Consider the following 19119-nt stretch of genomic DNA (forward strand, 5'->3'; position numbering starts at 1 on the left):
ACAACAATGACATACATCAGCCAAGAAAGCAAGCTTGACCACTCAATCCTGTCAGTCGCCTCTCACAACCATCATGGTTTGCTGATGACCAATTCTATCCCGGATCTTCACGGGTTGTGTATGTGTTACACCAGTTAGGTCACAATAATCTAGCCACTAATCAGCCACGATGTTTATGTGTTTATCTTCCTGTAATTCTAAAAGACAACAATAATACCACTAATTAAGGATTCACAGGGAAAAATCATGATTGATGAATCATTCTCATTCCAAGGTCCAAAGGTGATTCATCTGTTGAGGAAATAAAAAAAATGTGCACTAAAATGTCTCACCTTGTCTGTGGATTTGTCTCCGTCAAACATCGGAACCTCACAGTGGCAGACTGGCCTGGCTTCCTAGGAATACAACAGCTTCATCACTAGACATCCGTAATACATGCCCCAACCCAATGAGCATCCCCTAACAACAGTATATATAAAACCCCAAATTTCTAAACAGGTGGTACTTTCTAGAGTATTGTGCACATTTTCTACAGAAAATTGACGTGGAAGAAGAGTACAGGCATATGTCAAGGTGATTGCTTTTTAAGGATTACTGTATAAGAAAATCAAGTTAATAAATAACGCACTCATCAATATTCCAGCTATATGACCATGGTCTGTAAATAATCAAGCCAGAACCAGACAATCCAGTGATTACATTATGAGCATTGATCCACGCAGTTGCGATGCAATGACACGCAACAACCAAGTCAGAGTGTCTGACAACCTAATCCTGTGAGTCGCCTCTTTCGGACAAGCATAGTTGCTTTTTACAACAAACATGGGTTGCTGAAGACCTATTCTACCTCGGAACTTCACAGGTAGAATTATGGATAGGAATGTCTCATTTGTTTGTAACAATGTTGCATGGTGTACTCCTCATAATGGTCTATCTGGAACACTGCTGTTCATGGACCCTGCTTTTGTCTTGACATTACTTTGTTTGATAAGCACTGAGTTACTTCAACATGTGCAGGCATGATGACCCATGGTCCTGAAGTTTGATGTCAGAGAATGTACTGAACAAACTTCATCATATTTCGCACTATAGGATTACCAGACAAGGTTATTTATACCTTTAATGAAGTTCATCTTGTAGTCAGCAATTCCATTATCAGAGTATTATGTTTATATTATATACATATCCTGCATTACATATTGCACATTGCTCTTACTACCAAAGTCCTAACTGGAAATGAATGACGATCTATCAGCATCTTCAGTAACTCTTTTGCCCAACATGACCTCCATGATACTTGTGACATCTGGTGTTGGAGGACAAACCCCTATATGTCATTATTGTCTTCGAACATCCTTCAGGGCTGATGGTACAGCGGGGAGGAAGACATTAGTCACGGGTGGGCCCTTGGGTAATGCAGGATAAGTATATGAAGTTATAAATTTAATGGCTACGAATACATGGTTGGTGAAACAGTTGGTTCTGATCCTGGCATTTCTGTACGAGGGTCATGCAGTATGAGATGTGGCAGTAGAGATGTGGCACTTACTCTGAGGGACAAACTTCTGCTACATAGAGTACCTCCTGCAACAAGAAGAGTGAGTGAGTGAGTGAGTGAGTGAGTTGGATTTAACACTGCTTTTAACAGTATTCCAGTTTTATCACGGCGTGTCAGCTTAATGTGGGAGGAAAGCCCCAAGTGATGCAGGTCTCAGATGTTTACCACTTCAGTGAAACCCACAAGCATGGGTATGGTGCTGACAAACCTAGAAACATAATCGAGGCGAACCGGGAATCGAACACACATTCATAGGTTTCTGGCGTGGGGATACACTACACATACCTGTGTGGGGATACACTACACATACCTGTGTGGGGATACACTACACATACCTGTGTGGGGATACACTACACATACCTGTGTGGGGATACACTACACATACCTGTGTGGGGATACACTACACATACCTGTGTGGGGATACACTACACATACCTGTGTGGGGATACACTACACATACCTGTGTGGGGATACACTACACATACCTGTGTGGGGATACACTGGGAGAGGGTTGTATCTGCTGCCAGTTGTAGTGAGTACACAGGCTGGAAGGATGGCATCTCCCGGATGGACAAGGCACTGTAACCATCGTCAGCTGCCGACATCAGCACCAGCTTCATACTTGTCAGGCTGGAGTGGAACAGGTCACATACAACCAAAATGGCCATGCTTTATCCTCAATGATTGCTTTGTTTTGGTCACATATCATTGTAGTCCTCAGAGCCCCCAGAAATGAGAAACAGATAAATACAGGTCTTTTTCCAGAGTAATGATGTTATACAGAAATCTATCACTATCTGACTTATCCATCTGTGGTGCAGGAATAGGGTACAGACACCTGAGAAACCTCACCTGCTGGTGGGGTCTTCTGATGAGTCCAGCATTAACAACTGGGAGACCTTCAACTCTGGCAGATGCTTCAATAACACCAGGTTCTTGACACACCATAATGTCACACTGTCCTACAACATAATCACATCACAATGTCACACTGTTCCACTTCAACACAATGTCACACTGTCCTACATCAACACAATGTCACAATGTCCTACAATATCAACACAATGTCAAACTGTCCTACAACATCAACACAATGTTACACTGTCCTATAACATCAACACAATGTCACACTGTCCTACAACATAATCACATCACAATGTCACACTGTTCCAAATCAACACAATGTTACACTGTCCTACAACATCAACACAATGTCACAATATCCTACAACATCAACCTGTCCTACAACATCAACACAACGTCACACTGTCCTACAACATCAACACAATGTCACACTGTCCTACAACATCAACACAATGTCACACTGTCCTACAACATCAACACAACGTTACACTGTCCTACAACATCAACACAATGTTACACTGTCCTACTACATCAACAATGTCTTACTGTTCTACAACATCAACACAATGTTACACTGTCCTATAACATCAACACAACGTTACACTGTCCTACTACATCAACAATGTCACACTGTCCTACATCAACAATGTCACACTGTCCTTCAACATCAACACAATGTTACACTGTCCTACAACATCAACACAATGTTACACTGTCCTACAACATCAACACAACGTTACACTGTCCTACTACATCAACACAATGTCACACTGTCCTACAACATCAACAATGTCACACTGTCCTACAACATCAACACAATGTTACACTGTCCTACAACATCAACAGTGTCACAAAGTCCTACAACGTTACACTGTCCTACAACATCAACACAATGTTACACTGTCCTTCTACATCAACACAACGTTACACTGTCCTACAACATCAACACAACGTTACACTGTCCTACTACATCAACACAACGTTAAACTGTCCTACTACATCAACAATGTCTTACTGTTCTACATCAACAATGTCACACTGTCCTTTAACATCAACACAATGTTACACTGTCCTACAACATCAACACAATGTTACACTGTCCTACAACGTCAACACAATGTCACACTGTCCTACAACATCAACACAATGTCACACTGTCCTACATCAACAATGTCACACTGTCCTTTAACATCAACACAATGTTACACTGTCCTACAACATCAACACAATGTTACACTGTCCTACAACGTCAACACAATGTCACACTGTCCTACAACATCAACACAACGTTACACTGTCCTACTACATCAACACAATGTCACACTGTCCTACAACATCAACAATGTCAAACTGTCCTACAACATCAACACAATGTTACACTGTCCTACAACATCAACAGTGTCACAGAGTCCTACAACGTCAACACAACGTTACACTGTCCTACAACATCAACAATGTTACACTGTCCTACTACATCAACACAACGTTACACTGTCCTACTACATCAACACAACGTTACACTGTCCTACAACATCAACACAACGTTACAATGTCCTACTACATCAACACAGCGTTACACTGTCCTACAACATCAACAATGTCACACTGTCCTACATCAACAATGTCACACTGTCCTTCAACATCAACACAATGTTACACTGTCCTACAACATCAACACAATGTTACACTGTCCTACAACGTCAACACAATGTCACACTGTCCTACAACATCAACACAACGTTACACAGTCCTACAACATCAACAATGTCACACTGTCCTACAACATCAACACAATGTTACACTGTCCTACAACATCAACAGTGTCACAGAGTCCTACAACGTCAACACAACGTTACACTGTCCTACAACATCAACAATGTTACTGTCCTACTACATCAACACAACGTTACACTGTCCTACAACATCAACACAACGTTACACTGTCCTACTACATCAACACAACGTTACACTGTCCTACTACATCAACAATGTTACACAGTCCTACAACATCAACACAATGTAACACAGTCCTACAACATCAACACAATGTCACACTGTCCTACAAATATCAACACAATGTCACACTGTCCTACTACATCAACAATGTCACACTGTCCTACTACATCAACAATGTTGTAGAATTTTCCTATTCGGAATATTCTATAAGTAATACGTTACCACTGTTATACCGAGGCTGTTGTCTCCCACAACTGCTGCTATAGCGAAATCTACCACAGAGATCTCAATTACCTCATGCAGCACGTGCGTAGCCACCTAGCTGCCATGTGACATCCTTCACTCTTGTCTCTTGCAAGAGCAAGTGCTCGGGAGACGGACGGGCGGGCAGCAGCCCAGTGGTAACGTATTACTTATGGAATATTCTGAATAGGAAAATTCTACAAATTACATTAAGTAATACGTTACCACTGTTATACCGAGGCTGACTACCACAGTAAGCGGTGGGGAGCACCTACAACCTGAATCCTGACTGCTAGCGTTCCTTCCGACCAGCGGAAGTAAACACCAAGGCGGAAGCACTCGATGCGCATGCACCTAGCTAGGCGTTACCCTATAGGAATACCAAAGCACTGTCAAGCGCATACCGTAAGGCTCAATCGTCATTGCCAAAATGATTGGTGACTCCAAACGGCCCCACTGGATAGGTATTTCATCGCCGCAGCGGATGAGAACACTGTATCCGCGTGAGCTTAATCTTAGATCAGGTTAAACAGTCGAAAAGAGGGAAATTAATTTCATTCAGACCGTATATCCCAGAGCAAGCCTTCTTAAAGTATGCATTAGGCGCGTGACCTAATTCCAGTATTTGTAAGCATGCATCACAAGGTTGGGATACACGACAGACAATTAAATACATAATTGTAAAAATACAAATAAGGACAAAGCACACAAAAAGCCGCCCTCACCTGTGGTGTGAGTGCGCTGGTTTGCGGGACCCCAACTCCTGTACCCACGGCAGTGGGAACATTGGAGTCGACCCAGATTGACCACCGTGCAAGGTCTGACGCCTGAGGAGTTCGGAATTGCGCTGAGCACACCCCTTAGGTGCCCGCTTGCGCCCCGATCCGCGGGCCAAGACGGTGCACACTCTCCACGACGGCATCAGCGACCTGTTTGAGGTAATGATTGGCAAAAACCGAGTCAGAACGCCAGTAACAACCTCGTAATATTCTGCGAACAGAGATATTCGAGTGTAGGGCAAATGTTGCCGCTAGCGCCCTGATCTCGTGCGGGTTTGACCCCGCTACCGGTAACCCCTGAGACCCAAACACCAGATTGATGACAGAACGAAGCCACAACGCAATCGAGTTGCGAGTTATGTCAACCGTGCGATTAGGGTTACACGATATGAACAGACGGTCACGCCCTTGTCTACGTTCATTCGAAGCCGTAACATAATAATTAAGGGCCCTAACCGGACACAGCGCTCTGTCCTCAGTATCAGCAGGATGTAAGATTTCTGTGAGTGATCTTACAGTGAATTCTCTCTCCGTTTGCCCGATTCTCTGATTCTTGGCGACGAAGCCCATGAGCAGGCCCAGGCGGACCGCTCCTTCGTCACCCCTATCGAATCGTACCTTGGCGACATCGAGTGCATGAATTTCGGATACAAGTGCCACCGTGGCAAAGGAGAGGAGAAATGCTGTTTTCCAAGTCACATGCCGGAACGAAGCACTATGCAAGGGTTCATACGGAGCTTCCGTAAGTGATTGCAACACTGGGGAAAGATCCCAGGCCGGTGCCCGAAGGCGGCCCTTCTTAAGATCGTGCTGTTTGAAACCCTTGATAATACCCCGTATCACCGGCTCTTTGGAGAGACTGGCACCCATAGCAACGTCCCGTACCGTAGCAACGGACGAGATATAGTTGGCAATGGAACCCCCGGAGAGTTTCCGGGTCTCTCGCAAGTGAGACATGAAACAAGCAATATCCTGCACAGATACCTTATCTGGCGAATGAATGTGATGTTTACAACACCACTTCGTGAAAATAACCCAACGTGCATTATACACCTTCTGGGTAGAATCACGATGCATACTAACGTATGCCCGAGACGCCCGGCGAGAAAAACCTTAACACCTCAGACGCTCGTTTGGATGAAGCTGACGGGTGTGAGGGTGGATCAATAGATCCGGTCTCACAGGCAGTGGAAGTGGCGACTGCGTGACCTGGGTGAGCAAGTCGGGGAACCACGATCTGTTCGGCCACATGGGCGCGATCAGGAACATTCGACAGCGAACTCCTCGGAGCCGGCTTAGAATGTGTGGTATCAACGCTGTCGGCGGGTAAGCATAAGCGTCCAAGCCCGTCCAGTCTAACGCGAGAGCATCGTGATCGATGGCCCTTGGGTCCGGGACTGGTGATACAAACAACGGAAGTTGATTGTTGAACCGCGTTGCGAACAGGTTGACCATCGGACGACCCAAACGTTCGCACAGCCACTGAAACACTACTGGGTTCAGCATCCACTCTGTGGGGCTCGGATCCTGAGGCCTCGATAGAGCATCGGCCAGTACGTTCCGCACACCTGCGATGTGACAGGCGCGTATCTGGCACGGGACACTGTCCACCAGAGCGTAAAACTCGAACGAGAGATCGAGTAGCGAGTGACTGTGGGTTCCCCCCAGTTTGTTCACATAGGACACTACCGTCGTGTTGTCGGTCGCCAGCATGAGCCGGGCGTCGACGAGACGATGCTTCCACTGAGTGACTGCGTTGATCACTGCCTTGAACTCGAGACAATTGATGTGAAGACCTAGTTCGTCTACGCACCACAGCCCCGAGCTCACCTCCCCCTCTAGATGGGCGCCCCAGCCCACTAGAGAGGCGTCTGTATACAGGTTCAACGTGGCCCGGTAGGGCCGCATAAAGACTCCTGATAAGACATTGTAAGGGACCGTCCACCACTCCAGATGCGGTCGGAACCGATCCGGGAGGGCGACGGTCGCACTGTTCACCTCCGTTGCTAACAACTGGATTAAAAAACGTTGCAGCGGGCGGAGTTGGAGACGACCCCGTTCGGTGCAGTCCTGGGCTGATACAAGTAGCCCTAACAGCTGTTCCAAAAAGTGAACAGTCTGTTGCACCGCTAAGACTTTGGCAATCATCGCCTGAAGCTTGTGCCACCGGTCTGGGGGGACAAAGAGGCGATGGGACACCGTCTTGAACCGACCTCCGAAGAACAGCAAGTTCTGAGAAGGGGTTAACTCGCTCTTGGGGAGATTGATAATCCACCCCAATTGCTCCAAGAGCCGACGTGCGAAAACGAGATGGCGTGACAGGGTGTCCATCATTCGATTTGCTACTAGCGAGTCGTCCAGGTACGCAAAGTACCGGACACCCCTCCTGTGGAGGAACCCCACTATGGGGGTGTTGAACCGGGTGAACAGCCAGGGAGCAGACGTGTGAATCATTCTGAGTTCGGCACTGTCCTACTTGGGAACGAGAAATATCCTGGAGTAAAACCCCGGTGTTATTTCTGGTAGAGCTAACTCCCGTACTGCCCCTTCTCCACCAACCTGCCGATGGCATCGGTGAGGATGGGAAGATCGGTTTCCGAATCGAAACCTGCCAACGGGGCAACGGTGAGCGGCGGATTCGCTTTGAGATCAAGCCGATAGCCGTACCGAATCGTGTTGACCACCCATGGGTCGTCGAACACTTGTTCCCAATTCTCCCAGTAAGTCTAGATCTGGCTCCCACTGGGGAAGGAGAGGGGGCCCTGACAGGCTGCGGCAGGCGCAACTGTCCAGGGCCAAGTGACTCAGGTTCGCCTAAGGGCCAACCGAAGTTGGCGCTGTCGGCATACGAACCCTGATGGCCCATACCGGAGCCCTCAGGGCGGGGCTTCTTCCCAGAGGAAGAAGAACCCGACCCCTTAGACCTACCGGCCGCAGCAGCCTGGAGGCGCGCTCCGGTTAGGAGCGGCACCCAGGCACCTATGCAGGGACCCAACAAGAGCAAGTGTGTGCCGAGAGTCCTCGGCAACGTACTCCAGGGAAGCATTTAAACTGAGCAGGCAGTTGTAAATACGCTGGTCACGGTCCGTGGGAGAACCTTCGACCAGACTGGCCGCTGCAGCCAAGTAAGTGTCTCCGTGAGACATGGAGTGCCGAGCGAGGGCGTCCAGCTGGTGCAAGGTAGCTTGCGTTACCGTAGCAGCCGGTGGGGCACGGACACCCAACCGCTCAACATGGGCCTCCGCGGTAGGACCAGGCTCGGGAAAGGCAAGGTCATGTACCGGGAATAAACCCTTTCTCCACGACGTCGGAGGCAACGCGAGACCCCGACCGGAGGCCGCCGCGAAGGCGTTCTCCAAGGAAGGCTTGATACCGCGCAGCAAGGTTGATGCGGGGAAATCCGTGTCGGAAGACTCATCGTATACCTCGGAGGAACCCACAGTCGTGGATTCCCCGCGGTACCGGCCGGGGCTGTGGCATGTCCTCAAAGAGGTCATAAACCATGGCCACGCGGTCCTTAACCGATAGCGGGAGCAACGGTTCGGGGGAAGGACCGGTGACCACGGGAGCCGCCGCCGTACCGGTGGACCCCTTAGACCTACCGGCCGCAGCAGCCTGGGGCGCGCTCCGGTTAGGAGCGGCACCCAGGCACCTATGCAGGGACCCAACAAGAGCAAGTGTGTGCCGAGAGTCCTCGGCAACGTACTCCAGGGAAGCATTTAAACTGAGCAGGCAGTTGTAAATACGCTGGTCACGGTCCGTGGGAGAACCTTCGACCAGACTGGCCGCTGCAGCCAAGTAAGTGTCTCCGTGAGACATGGAGTGCCGAGCGAGGGCGTCCAGCTGGTGCAAGGTAGCTTGCGTTACCGTAGCAGCCGGTGGGGCACGGACACCCAACCGCTCAACATGGGCCTCCGCGGTAGGACCAGGCTCGGGAAAGGCAAGGTCATGTACCGGGAATAAACCCTTTCTCCACGACGTCGGAGGCAACGCGAGACCCCGACCGGAGGCCGCCGCGAAGGCGTTCTCCAAGGAAGGCTTGATACCGCGCAGCAAGGTTGATGCGGGGAAATCCGTGTCGGAAGACTCATCGTATACCTCGGAGGAACCCACAGTCGTGGATTCCCCGCGGTACCGGCCGGGGCTGTGGCATGTCCTCAAAGAGGTCATAAACCATGGCCACGCGGTCCTTAACCGATAGCGGGAGCAACGGTTCGGGGGAAGGACCGGTGACCACGGGAGCCGCCGCCGTACCGGTGGACCCCGCGGCCACCGAAGTGGCCGGTGACGGAACAGCCAGCGGCCTATCCAGCGGCCGCCAGCTTGGAGTCCACAAGTTATGCAAGTAATGCAGCGACGGAATCCCCGGACAGCCCACGGGCCGCCAAGGGATCCGCCGCAGCCGTGGTGGTGGTACCCGCAAGGGGATCCCGACCGGACGAGCCGGCCACCACAGGGGTGGAAACGGACTGCACATACAGCCGGTAGCGCTCGCTTGCGGCACACCCCGCAGCTCCTGGTTGCGGGGGTAGAGGGGGTGGAGGACGGCGAAACATCCATGTCAGACATTTTGTTTGTACTATGAACAAAGAGCAAAACATGGTTACAACACACGCACCACAAATAGTCACAAACGAGTATTTTCACAAGAAAATAAACGAGCAATGGGAATATAGAACATACACATATAACATATAGAGGAATAAGTGATGTAAAAAACCCAAGGTATACTAGAACAGGGGAACGTAAGATGCGACGTGCATACGAGACACCCCGCAAGTATATAGAAAAAAAGGGCGGGAAAAATATTTCCTTTTGGCGGGAAAAATATTTCCAAGCGTAGTTACAGCAAACGCCCCGTAAAAGCACAGTTTATTAGAGAGAATAAACAGTAATAAATATCACCGAATGGTCGGAGAAACAGGAACGCTTGAGCAGTTTATTGTACGTCTTGCTAGAGCAAGCGAAGAGACAAGAGTGAAGGGTGTCACATGGCAGCTAGGTGGCTACGCACGTGCTGCATGAGGTAATTGAGATCTCTGTGGTAGACAACAGCCTCGGTATAACAGTGGTAACGTATTACTTAATGTAATTTACACTGTCCTACAACATCAACACAATGTCACACTGTCCTAAAACATCAACACAGTGTTACACTGTCCTACTACATCAAGAATGTCACACTGTCCTACATCAACAATTTTACACAGTCCTACGTCAACACAATGTCACACTGTCCTACAACATCAACACAATGTCACACTGTCCTACAACATCAACAATGTTACACTGTCCTACAACACCAACACAATGTCACACTGTCCTACTACATCAACAATGTCACACTGTCCTACAACATCAACACAATGTTACACTGTCCTACAACATCAACAGTGTCACACTGTCCTACAACATCAACACAATGTCACACTGTCTTACAACATCAACACAATGTTACACTGTCCTACAACATCAACACGTCACACTGTCCTAAAACATCAACACAGTGTCACACTGTCCCACCGCACAAGTTATTATGATGTTACTATCTAGCCCACTATTAACGTAGCATGGCTTCCAACTCACATTTGAGTCTTGCAGGATGAGATATCTTTTGTTTGTAGATAACTTCCCTGTCACCATACCAGCGTCTGAAACAAAGCAGAATCATCAGTTTATTAATTATTATGAAATCAAGAATAAAAGAACTTAACATGCAAAAACATTTTCGTTTAATAAATTCAAATGATAATACATCAGTAGTGAATCATTCAAGACTTTAGTTATAATATGGCAATACAAGTCTTTAGACATTTACCACTTTGGTGCTTCCTATCACAATGACTATGGTGCTGACAAACTATGATAAGCATGATAGGCATGAGTGAGTGAGTGAGTTGGGTTTTACACCGCTTTTAACGGTATTCCAGTTATATCGCGGGGTGTCAGCTTGATGTGGGAGGAAAGCCCGAAGTGATGCAGGTCTCAGACATTTATCACTTCGGTGAAACCCACGAGCATGGGTATGGTGCTGACAAACCTAGAAACATAATCGGGGCAAACCGGGATTCGAACCCACAATCATAGGTTTCTGGCATGCCCAAGGGACGCAACTCTGCACTGTGAATCGTGGCACCTTAGACGACTGGGCCACCCGTGCCCACTGATAGGCATGATAATCAGGGCAAATCTGGTATTCTAACCCAATCTGTAGATCCTTGCATGAGTAAGGGATGCAACTGTATAGCATATTGCTGTACCTTACACCACTGGGCCACTTGACTGATTGAGTGATAGGCATAAAAGATTGCCACAGTGGTAAGAAAACAGACCAGGAAAGCACACCATATTTGTGTGTTTTTGTTAAAAAATGACCTCCTGCATGCTAAGTATTCACTTTTCTTTTCCTTAAACTATGAGATAACAATTGTCTGCATATATTGTGAACCATGTACTGACCTCCCTCCAGCATGTCTCCGACCATGTCCTGGATAACCAGCTGACCATCTGACCACTCCCACACAGCAATGATATTGTCCCCAGTACCCTAGAATGGAACATCACAATGTGGACAAACTGACCTCAGTGACACTACAATGAATAACATGAATAACACTTTGGTCATGTACATATTAGGCACTATTTGGTCATGTACATATTAGGACAAAAGTAGGGGGGGGGGGGGGGGGGGGGGGGGAGAAGAAAAAAGAGGGAAAGGGGAGAGAGGGGGGAAAGGGGGTCCTTGAGTTCTTGTATGGTATTTGCTTCACTTTTAACATGAGGGCTATGGATGAGGATCCCTTATTTAGTGCTATATTATAAACAATGTTAGGCAATATTGCATTTCTGTTTTATCATAATTATCAGTTCCTTCATAATGTTATCATCCTACAATGTTGTATGAGTATATGAACAGTTCCTTGTGTTATCAGCTTAAAAAGAGGCATGCAAAGTGATGGAAGCACACTATCACTTTAAATTTTATTTTTCAGCATATTCAAGACAAAGTGTGTGTGAATAATTCTTTTATAACAGTGATTATAAGGGTAAAATAGGATGCATATCACATGTATCAAGCACAAGGGACTGCGAGGATTGTCTTACGAGGGTGTACACTGTGTCCGGAGTTGTGATGATGTCGTGTGTTCTGTGAGTGTGGAAGTCTGTGGTCTGGACATTGACAAACTGCAGCATCTCCATCAGCTTGGTTACACGGTCCTCTACATCTGTAACACAGAATGGCCACCACTACACCTGGTACCGGAACTGACGGATAGAGCAAGGGGTGTCCATAAATAGTGGCTCAACACTGACTTTAACTGTATTTCAGTATTATAATGGTCATAATAATTGAACAAAACCAGCTATATCCAGTCGTGCTAGGTCAGATGACCTTTATGTATGTTTTCAATGGTTGACAAAACAGTGTCAGCTTGGCAATTTGTGCATCAGGTGAGTTACAGAAAACATATTATCTGTGTCAGGAAAGATATGAAAACTTATTGAACTATTTATTTCTTAAAAAGTTACTTTGACAAATATATATAGAGAATATTATTAATGGATTCCAAGTCCAAAGAGGCATCAGCAGATACATCCTAAGAAAGGCTGAAAAACTCGAGAGAGTGAGTATCGTTTTACGCCGCTTTTAGCAATACTCCAGCAATATCAAGGCAGGAAACACCAGAAACTGGTTTCCACACATTATACTCATGTGCAGAATCAAACATCGGCCTTTAGCGAACACTTTGACCACTAGTTGACCACTCGCCCACTGTACTCTAAATGAAACCTGTTCAACATCATAAATAAATTACAAGTGATTCTGTGGCTTTTATTTGGCTAACCGAGCAATGTTTTTTGCATTTTTATTTCCATAAACAGAAAAGAATTAAGCCAGCCCACTAAGGAACTACTGTGTCCTGATTGGCTGATAATAGAATGGGTGGGGCATGTGTTGCATTAATGCTTTTTCGCATTATCTAGTTTTTTGTGTTTATGAATAAATAAGCAGTCTTTGAAGTTATCACTGTTGACATTTATTTATAAGAATTAGCTTCAACATGTGTCTGTGTTTATGGAGTCATAATTGCTACACAGACTTACACAGTATGCACAGGGTTTTTTATAATTACACCTCATTAAACCCAAACAAGAATGTTAAAGTCAATTCTTAAATACATTTGTTTGGATCTTGTCTCTGACCAAGATTTTGAATCAATAGCCTCCATCTACAAGAGTTCTACTCACCATCAGCCAGCAGTGATAGATCCAAGTTTCGGATGACATACAGGCGTCCTCCGGCTGATAAACTGTACAGGTCATAGAGTCCTGGGAACAGATTAGTTCCAATAAACATTCAAAGGCGATCAATAATACATTTATTAACTAATTTAATCACACATGTGAAAACAAAACAACCCTATATTGCATAACACTGGATAATCAAAATATCAAAGATGGCTTCTCTTCAAAAGTTTATTCAATGATCAAACCTAGCGGTAAGCATGGTAAGTATGAACATCTCATTGATATTCTTGACCCAGACTGCGGCACTCTTTTCAGTGAAACTTCTCCAAAATGATCACCTCCGAATTTCTAATGTCAAGGTATTACACAAGTTACATAAAACAAGTATCATTTATCACCTTTCAAAACTGATAATGAGTGAGTGAGTGAATATGGTTTTACGCTGCTTTTAACAATATTCAAGCAATATCACGGCAGGCGAATCCAGAAATGGGCTTCACACATTGTAACCATGTTGGGAATCGAACTCGGGTCTTAGGTGTGACGAGCGAACGCTTTAACCACGAGGCTACCCGACTGCCCCCACAACTGATGAGTTATGTAATTCATTTGTACAGTTTGAGGAATGTTTGACTCATCTTATATGACCAACAGATGATGATGGTGGCCAGTTCTCTACACCAGCTTACACTGACACCTTAACGGACACATTTGTACACAAAATTAAAATGATGGTTTGGGTTGTTGTTTTATTGGTTTACCATGATTACGGACCGTCGTCCACCCTAATTGTTTTTAATGAAAAATAAAAGTAAAATTATGAGAACAGTCAATTTTTATTCAATAAACATGCTTAAAAAACAGAAACGTTTCACAGGCAACTTTATTATATTTTCCTTTCAAACACAGACCCTATGTTTTTGAGAGAAAAATCTGTAAATGTTGTAAAGTAATAAAAACAAAAGTCCTAATTATAATCTTGTGCAATTCATGTATGAAGCAAATGGGATATAATAGCTGTTACCATCATCTCTGATTTGGAACGTAATCTTCTTGAAGGCGTTCCCATCCCTTCGGTCGGCTTCTGGCACAACCATCTGTCACGAGTCAACACAGGGTGAGAAGGTGGAGGAATGAATGACACGCAGTGAGTGGACAGGCTTAACATCATATTAATAACAAGGGTGGACACAGCTTAATTCAGACTAGTCACTACTGGTTCATTTTCACATCCTATATTTTTTTAGATAAACATCTAGTCAATCAAGATTTTCACTAGCCTGGGGACTAAAGGACAATAGGCTATGCTTACACCTAAAACATGACATTTTCCAATAATTATACTATTACAGGGATAGACGCAATGTGTTAAACTGACATGTTGTTTGTTTGATGTTTAATGCCGCATTCAGCAATATTCCAGCAATATGACGGCGGTCTGTAAATAATCGAGTCTGGACCAGAAAATCCAGTGACTGACATCATGAGCATCAATCCACGCAATTGGGATACGATGACATGCATCAACCAAGTCAGCAAGCCTGACCACCTGGTCCTGTTAGTCGCCTCTTACAACAAGCACAGTCGCCTGTTAAATTGACATGTAACACATCAGGATAGAAGGATCAAGTGATTTTCACGGTAATAACTTTCTGACATTTAAACATTTAGTGATTCTCAATGTTTATTGGTCAGTTGAAGCAGAATGGTGTTACATGGCTTCATTGTTGAGAACACTGCACTATGACATCATCCATTGTTTATGACATCATCAACTGACAACATTATGTCATAGGAACAATAGGCTAAGTGCAGTTAAGTTTCTCTGTAGGGTTGACATGGTTAACATTGCATACATTTTTCTTCATTTTCTTTCTTGAAATGACAAAAAGTAGTACAAAGAATAATATAAGAATAAAGGTTGTAAAGAAATGAAGCCAAATCATTTCAGAAAGCTGACAGCTGATTGGCTAAAGTACCTTCGTATCCTTCTTTTAGATTGGGCGGTCAAAGTTAGGTCAGGGTTCACCTGGCACGACCTTAAAAGGATCATCATGCAGAGAAGAATTTTATCAGAGTAAAAGATTTCATTTTAAAGAGATTGTGGAATTCCCATAGAGGTTTAGGTAAGTAAAAGGTATAGTGACTCACAAAGGAGAAGACTGTTTCCATGGTTTCCGTCTCATGAATGAGCAGCATGCCTTGGCTATCTCCAATGATCAGAAGACTTCCATTAGGACTCCACGACACAGCATCTATAGGGGACTCTGTAGGCAGGATGTAACACACATACAAACAGTATCAAGTAAATTAGGCAACATTCTACCGTCATCAGTTGTAAGGTCTCAACATAGCATGGAATTTAATTCCATGTGAATGTCACATCGAGGTGTATTGTATTAGTCAGTGAAGCACCCCACAAATATTTCTACCAGTCCAACCGGGCATGTAACCTGTAAGTAAGCATCTCATTGAGAAATGTCTGTTTTAACAACTTTCAGATTAACAAATCCATGGTATGAAGTATAAATGTCCACTGAAAACTGTGAACATATACCAGTACATTTCAAATGGGGAAGATTGCTTCACATGAGGTGAGGGGAGTCAGTTCAAGATTTTACAGTACTAGCCCAGTGAGATACCATACCACAGTTTAACATGAATATACAGACTCTGAGCCAACAAGTCCTTGTTTTAGCCCCTTAATGCTGAGTGCCAGGCAGGGTAACAACAAGTACCTTCTTTCAACACCTTTTGGAATGACGTGGCCAGGGATCAAACCCCCGACATTCCTCTCTACCACTTGACCACAGAGGCAGTCACACATTGCTTCAGAAACATGGGAAGGAAATAGCAATTTCTTTGTCCAAAAAGATACAAAGACCATACAGAGGCAGATGCAGAGTAAGTCCCATGAGTGAACAAAACAACATAAGGTGGCACATAAGATATCTTAAAATGGGGTTGGGGGTACAGACACAAAGAGATGCACACACACACCCCGGGTTCTCAATTTGAAGATCAGGTTTATTAGGCTTAAAAAAAGAAAAGAATTAGTTTTCAGGAAATGGTTTTTGAAAATATAGTGCGGGTGGGCGGAGTCTTCTTTTTTTTAAATACATGTACTAGTATGTAACCAAATAAACAGTTGTGTAACCACATAAACAAAGAATAATCAACCTGGGAAAGGGCCTTCCTACATATATCTATTCCTTGATGAGTAAAATACTGGAATACAGTATTTGACTACAGTTGGTTTTGAAATATTAAAGGATATTTGGGTTTTTTTCAAGATTGAAATAAAAGCGAAACATGCGGCGAACTTTCTGATGATGTGGGCGGTGCCTGAGAACCAAGACTATTATTTTTTTAGCGTTACACTGATTAGCAGCCTGGGTTTGTCTATTGACACACATGTTAAATCCAGATTAACTTTAAGATATTTGCTCCATTGTGTTCAGTTATTGTGGCAATAGTTAAAGGTTATAGTTAATATAAGTATCTAACAAGATAACACATCAAAAGCAGCTACACACCAAATCCCAGAGTGACTGCATGTTGCAGATCCCTGAACACAGCAAGATGCTGCTCCACAGCGACACAGGCCAGATCCCCCAGGACCGACGTCACCACCTTGGGCACCACGCTCTCGTCCTAGTGGAACAAGCAGGACATTATATGGCATACAGGTACATGAAATAGTTCAGACAAGGCAACATGCAACAAAGGGGATGATGGGAATCCGGCAAACATGTGTCCAGAGTCTAAGTGTATTTCTTGGTGCTTTATAAATAGGGATGGGTATTGGAGGTTTAAAGTGCATCACGAGATTTTGCAAAGCAAGAGGTCTTACTGCGATATGCATCACAATATATTGTATAATTCTAAATTTTGAATTTAGAAGCAATCTGATACATTAAGGTATGAATTGAAGTCCATAAATGGAACAAAAAAAGATGTTGGTACAACATGATGTTTTTACTCAGTCAATAAATACACAGCCATCTTGGGGCCCCGGATGCATGCTCCAGCGAAGGCATTTGGCAAGTATATAACATTAAACATATGATAAGAATTGCTATTTGAAATCACCCGATGTATCGAGCATGAAAAAATGATATTGTGATACATATTGTGTAATGAATGAACCTCAATTCACTGTTAATACCGCAAACCCTTAGTGTTTTATCATGATAAGAGCTCAATGAAAAGATCAAAGACATGGGTTCCTAAATTATCAACCCAGACAATCCTAACATTGATATTCAATACCAAGCGCATGTTAATTACCGCATCTTTAGAAGATATTGTTGCGAGAGTCTCCACTTGGTAGAGTGCAGAACCTGACTCTTGTCTCGGGCCAAAGATGGCCGTTTCATCTGAGCCAAAGTCACTAGTCACAATGTCCCAGGCTGCCATCTTCACCTGAAAAATAGAATACACATGGTATCAGGCCTAAAATTGATTATGATTTCAATGTTTGAGCAGGGGTCCATAGTTTCTGTCTACTGCAACTGGCAAACACAGATGAGTTTTTAACAAATATGGTAGGTGAAATCATCATGGTAATCATGTTTTGACTGAGTTCCATGAGAAATGTCAGGTTGGTTGGAATATGCAAGCAGAGTACAAAAGTAAGCTAAATGTGACTACGCTTACGCATGTATCGCTACAGTGAAGTGTATCATCATGACTACTGAGCTCTTTTGTATGTGCACTAAATTAACATCAAACTATAGGCAATATATCAGCAAGGTAGGTACCTTTGGTAAGATAAAAAAGAAGAAAGAAACATGTACCATATATGATATATGCATCCCCTCACAATTTCTAACCATGTTGACTAAATATTCATATTTTGGAAAACAAATAACATGTGCCAAATGTGCTAATTCATATATATCATGTATTACATACTCATTTACGTAATCAAGCTATTTTGATTACGTATGTAAAATCTTAAACATGTGCAGATGTAATCATGATAATTGTGACACGATGGGAAACAAGTTCAATGGTGAACAGAATGAATGACCTGCATCAGAGACCATATAATAGATTATTATTATATGGTCTCTGCCTGCATGAAGACGAAGTTTAAAAATCACTGAAAAATAGAACATCTGGAACATCTGTCATGCTCTGATTCTGAATGCCATAACAATGAGATTGACACGACCATAGCCATGAGAGCAGAGTCTTGTCTTTATATTGACTGTATGATAACTAAGATTCGCTTGCTGTTCTCAAATGAACAGAAATAGTCTTCTCTTCAGTATTTACAAATGGGCTAGCGATCTAGTTACCTTTCTCTTTGAGGTTGACGGATGATGATAGATGTCCTTCCAGCTCCCGTTTAGGGCAATAAGGTCGAAACGATTTGAAATTGTAAATGTGTGAAACAAGATCGCCGAGATCTATGTTTGTTGATCAATATTCGAGGTGCTGTCACACCTAACTTCAAAATTT

General features: G+C 44.3%; 1 protein-coding gene across 1 annotated transcript in view; it reads right to left on the bottom strand.

Annotated features, from left to right (window-relative positions):
- Positions 1 to 19093, bottom strand: part of LOC124137047 (kinetochore-associated protein 1-like) — an 81631-nt gene extending 62538 nt beyond the window's left edge. The window contains exons 1-13 of the mRNA XM_048403874.1: positions 18957 to 19093; positions 17941 to 18075; positions 17187 to 17304; positions 15802 to 15917; positions 14675 to 14747; positions 13651 to 13731; positions 12505 to 12626; positions 11860 to 11947; positions 10987 to 11051; positions 2411 to 2520; positions 2044 to 2188; positions 1550 to 1584; positions 333 to 395 (exon numbers count right to left, since the gene is read on the bottom strand). Of these exons, the coding sequence (XP_048259831.1) occupies positions 333 to 395; positions 1550 to 1584; positions 2044 to 2188; positions 2411 to 2520; positions 10987 to 11051; positions 11860 to 11947; positions 12505 to 12626; positions 13651 to 13731; positions 14675 to 14747; positions 15802 to 15917; positions 17187 to 17304; positions 17941 to 18069 (1145 nt within the window). The 5' untranslated portion in view covers positions 18070 to 18075; positions 18957 to 19093. The remainder of the gene's footprint in view (positions 1 to 332; positions 396 to 1549; positions 1585 to 2043; positions 2189 to 2410; positions 2521 to 10986; positions 11052 to 11859; positions 11948 to 12504; positions 12627 to 13650; positions 13732 to 14674; positions 14748 to 15801; positions 15918 to 17186; positions 17305 to 17940; positions 18076 to 18956) is intronic.
- Between the last annotated feature and the right edge of the window lie 26 nt (positions 19094 to 19119).

Source organism: Haliotis rufescens, unplaced genomic scaffold (genome assembly GCF_023055435.1).
Source record: "Haliotis rufescens isolate VD_foot unplaced genomic scaffold, xgHalRufe1.0.p SCAF_3, whole genome shotgun sequence".
NCBI classification, from domain to species: domain Eukaryota; kingdom Metazoa; phylum Mollusca; class Gastropoda; order Lepetellida; family Haliotidae; genus Haliotis; species Haliotis rufescens.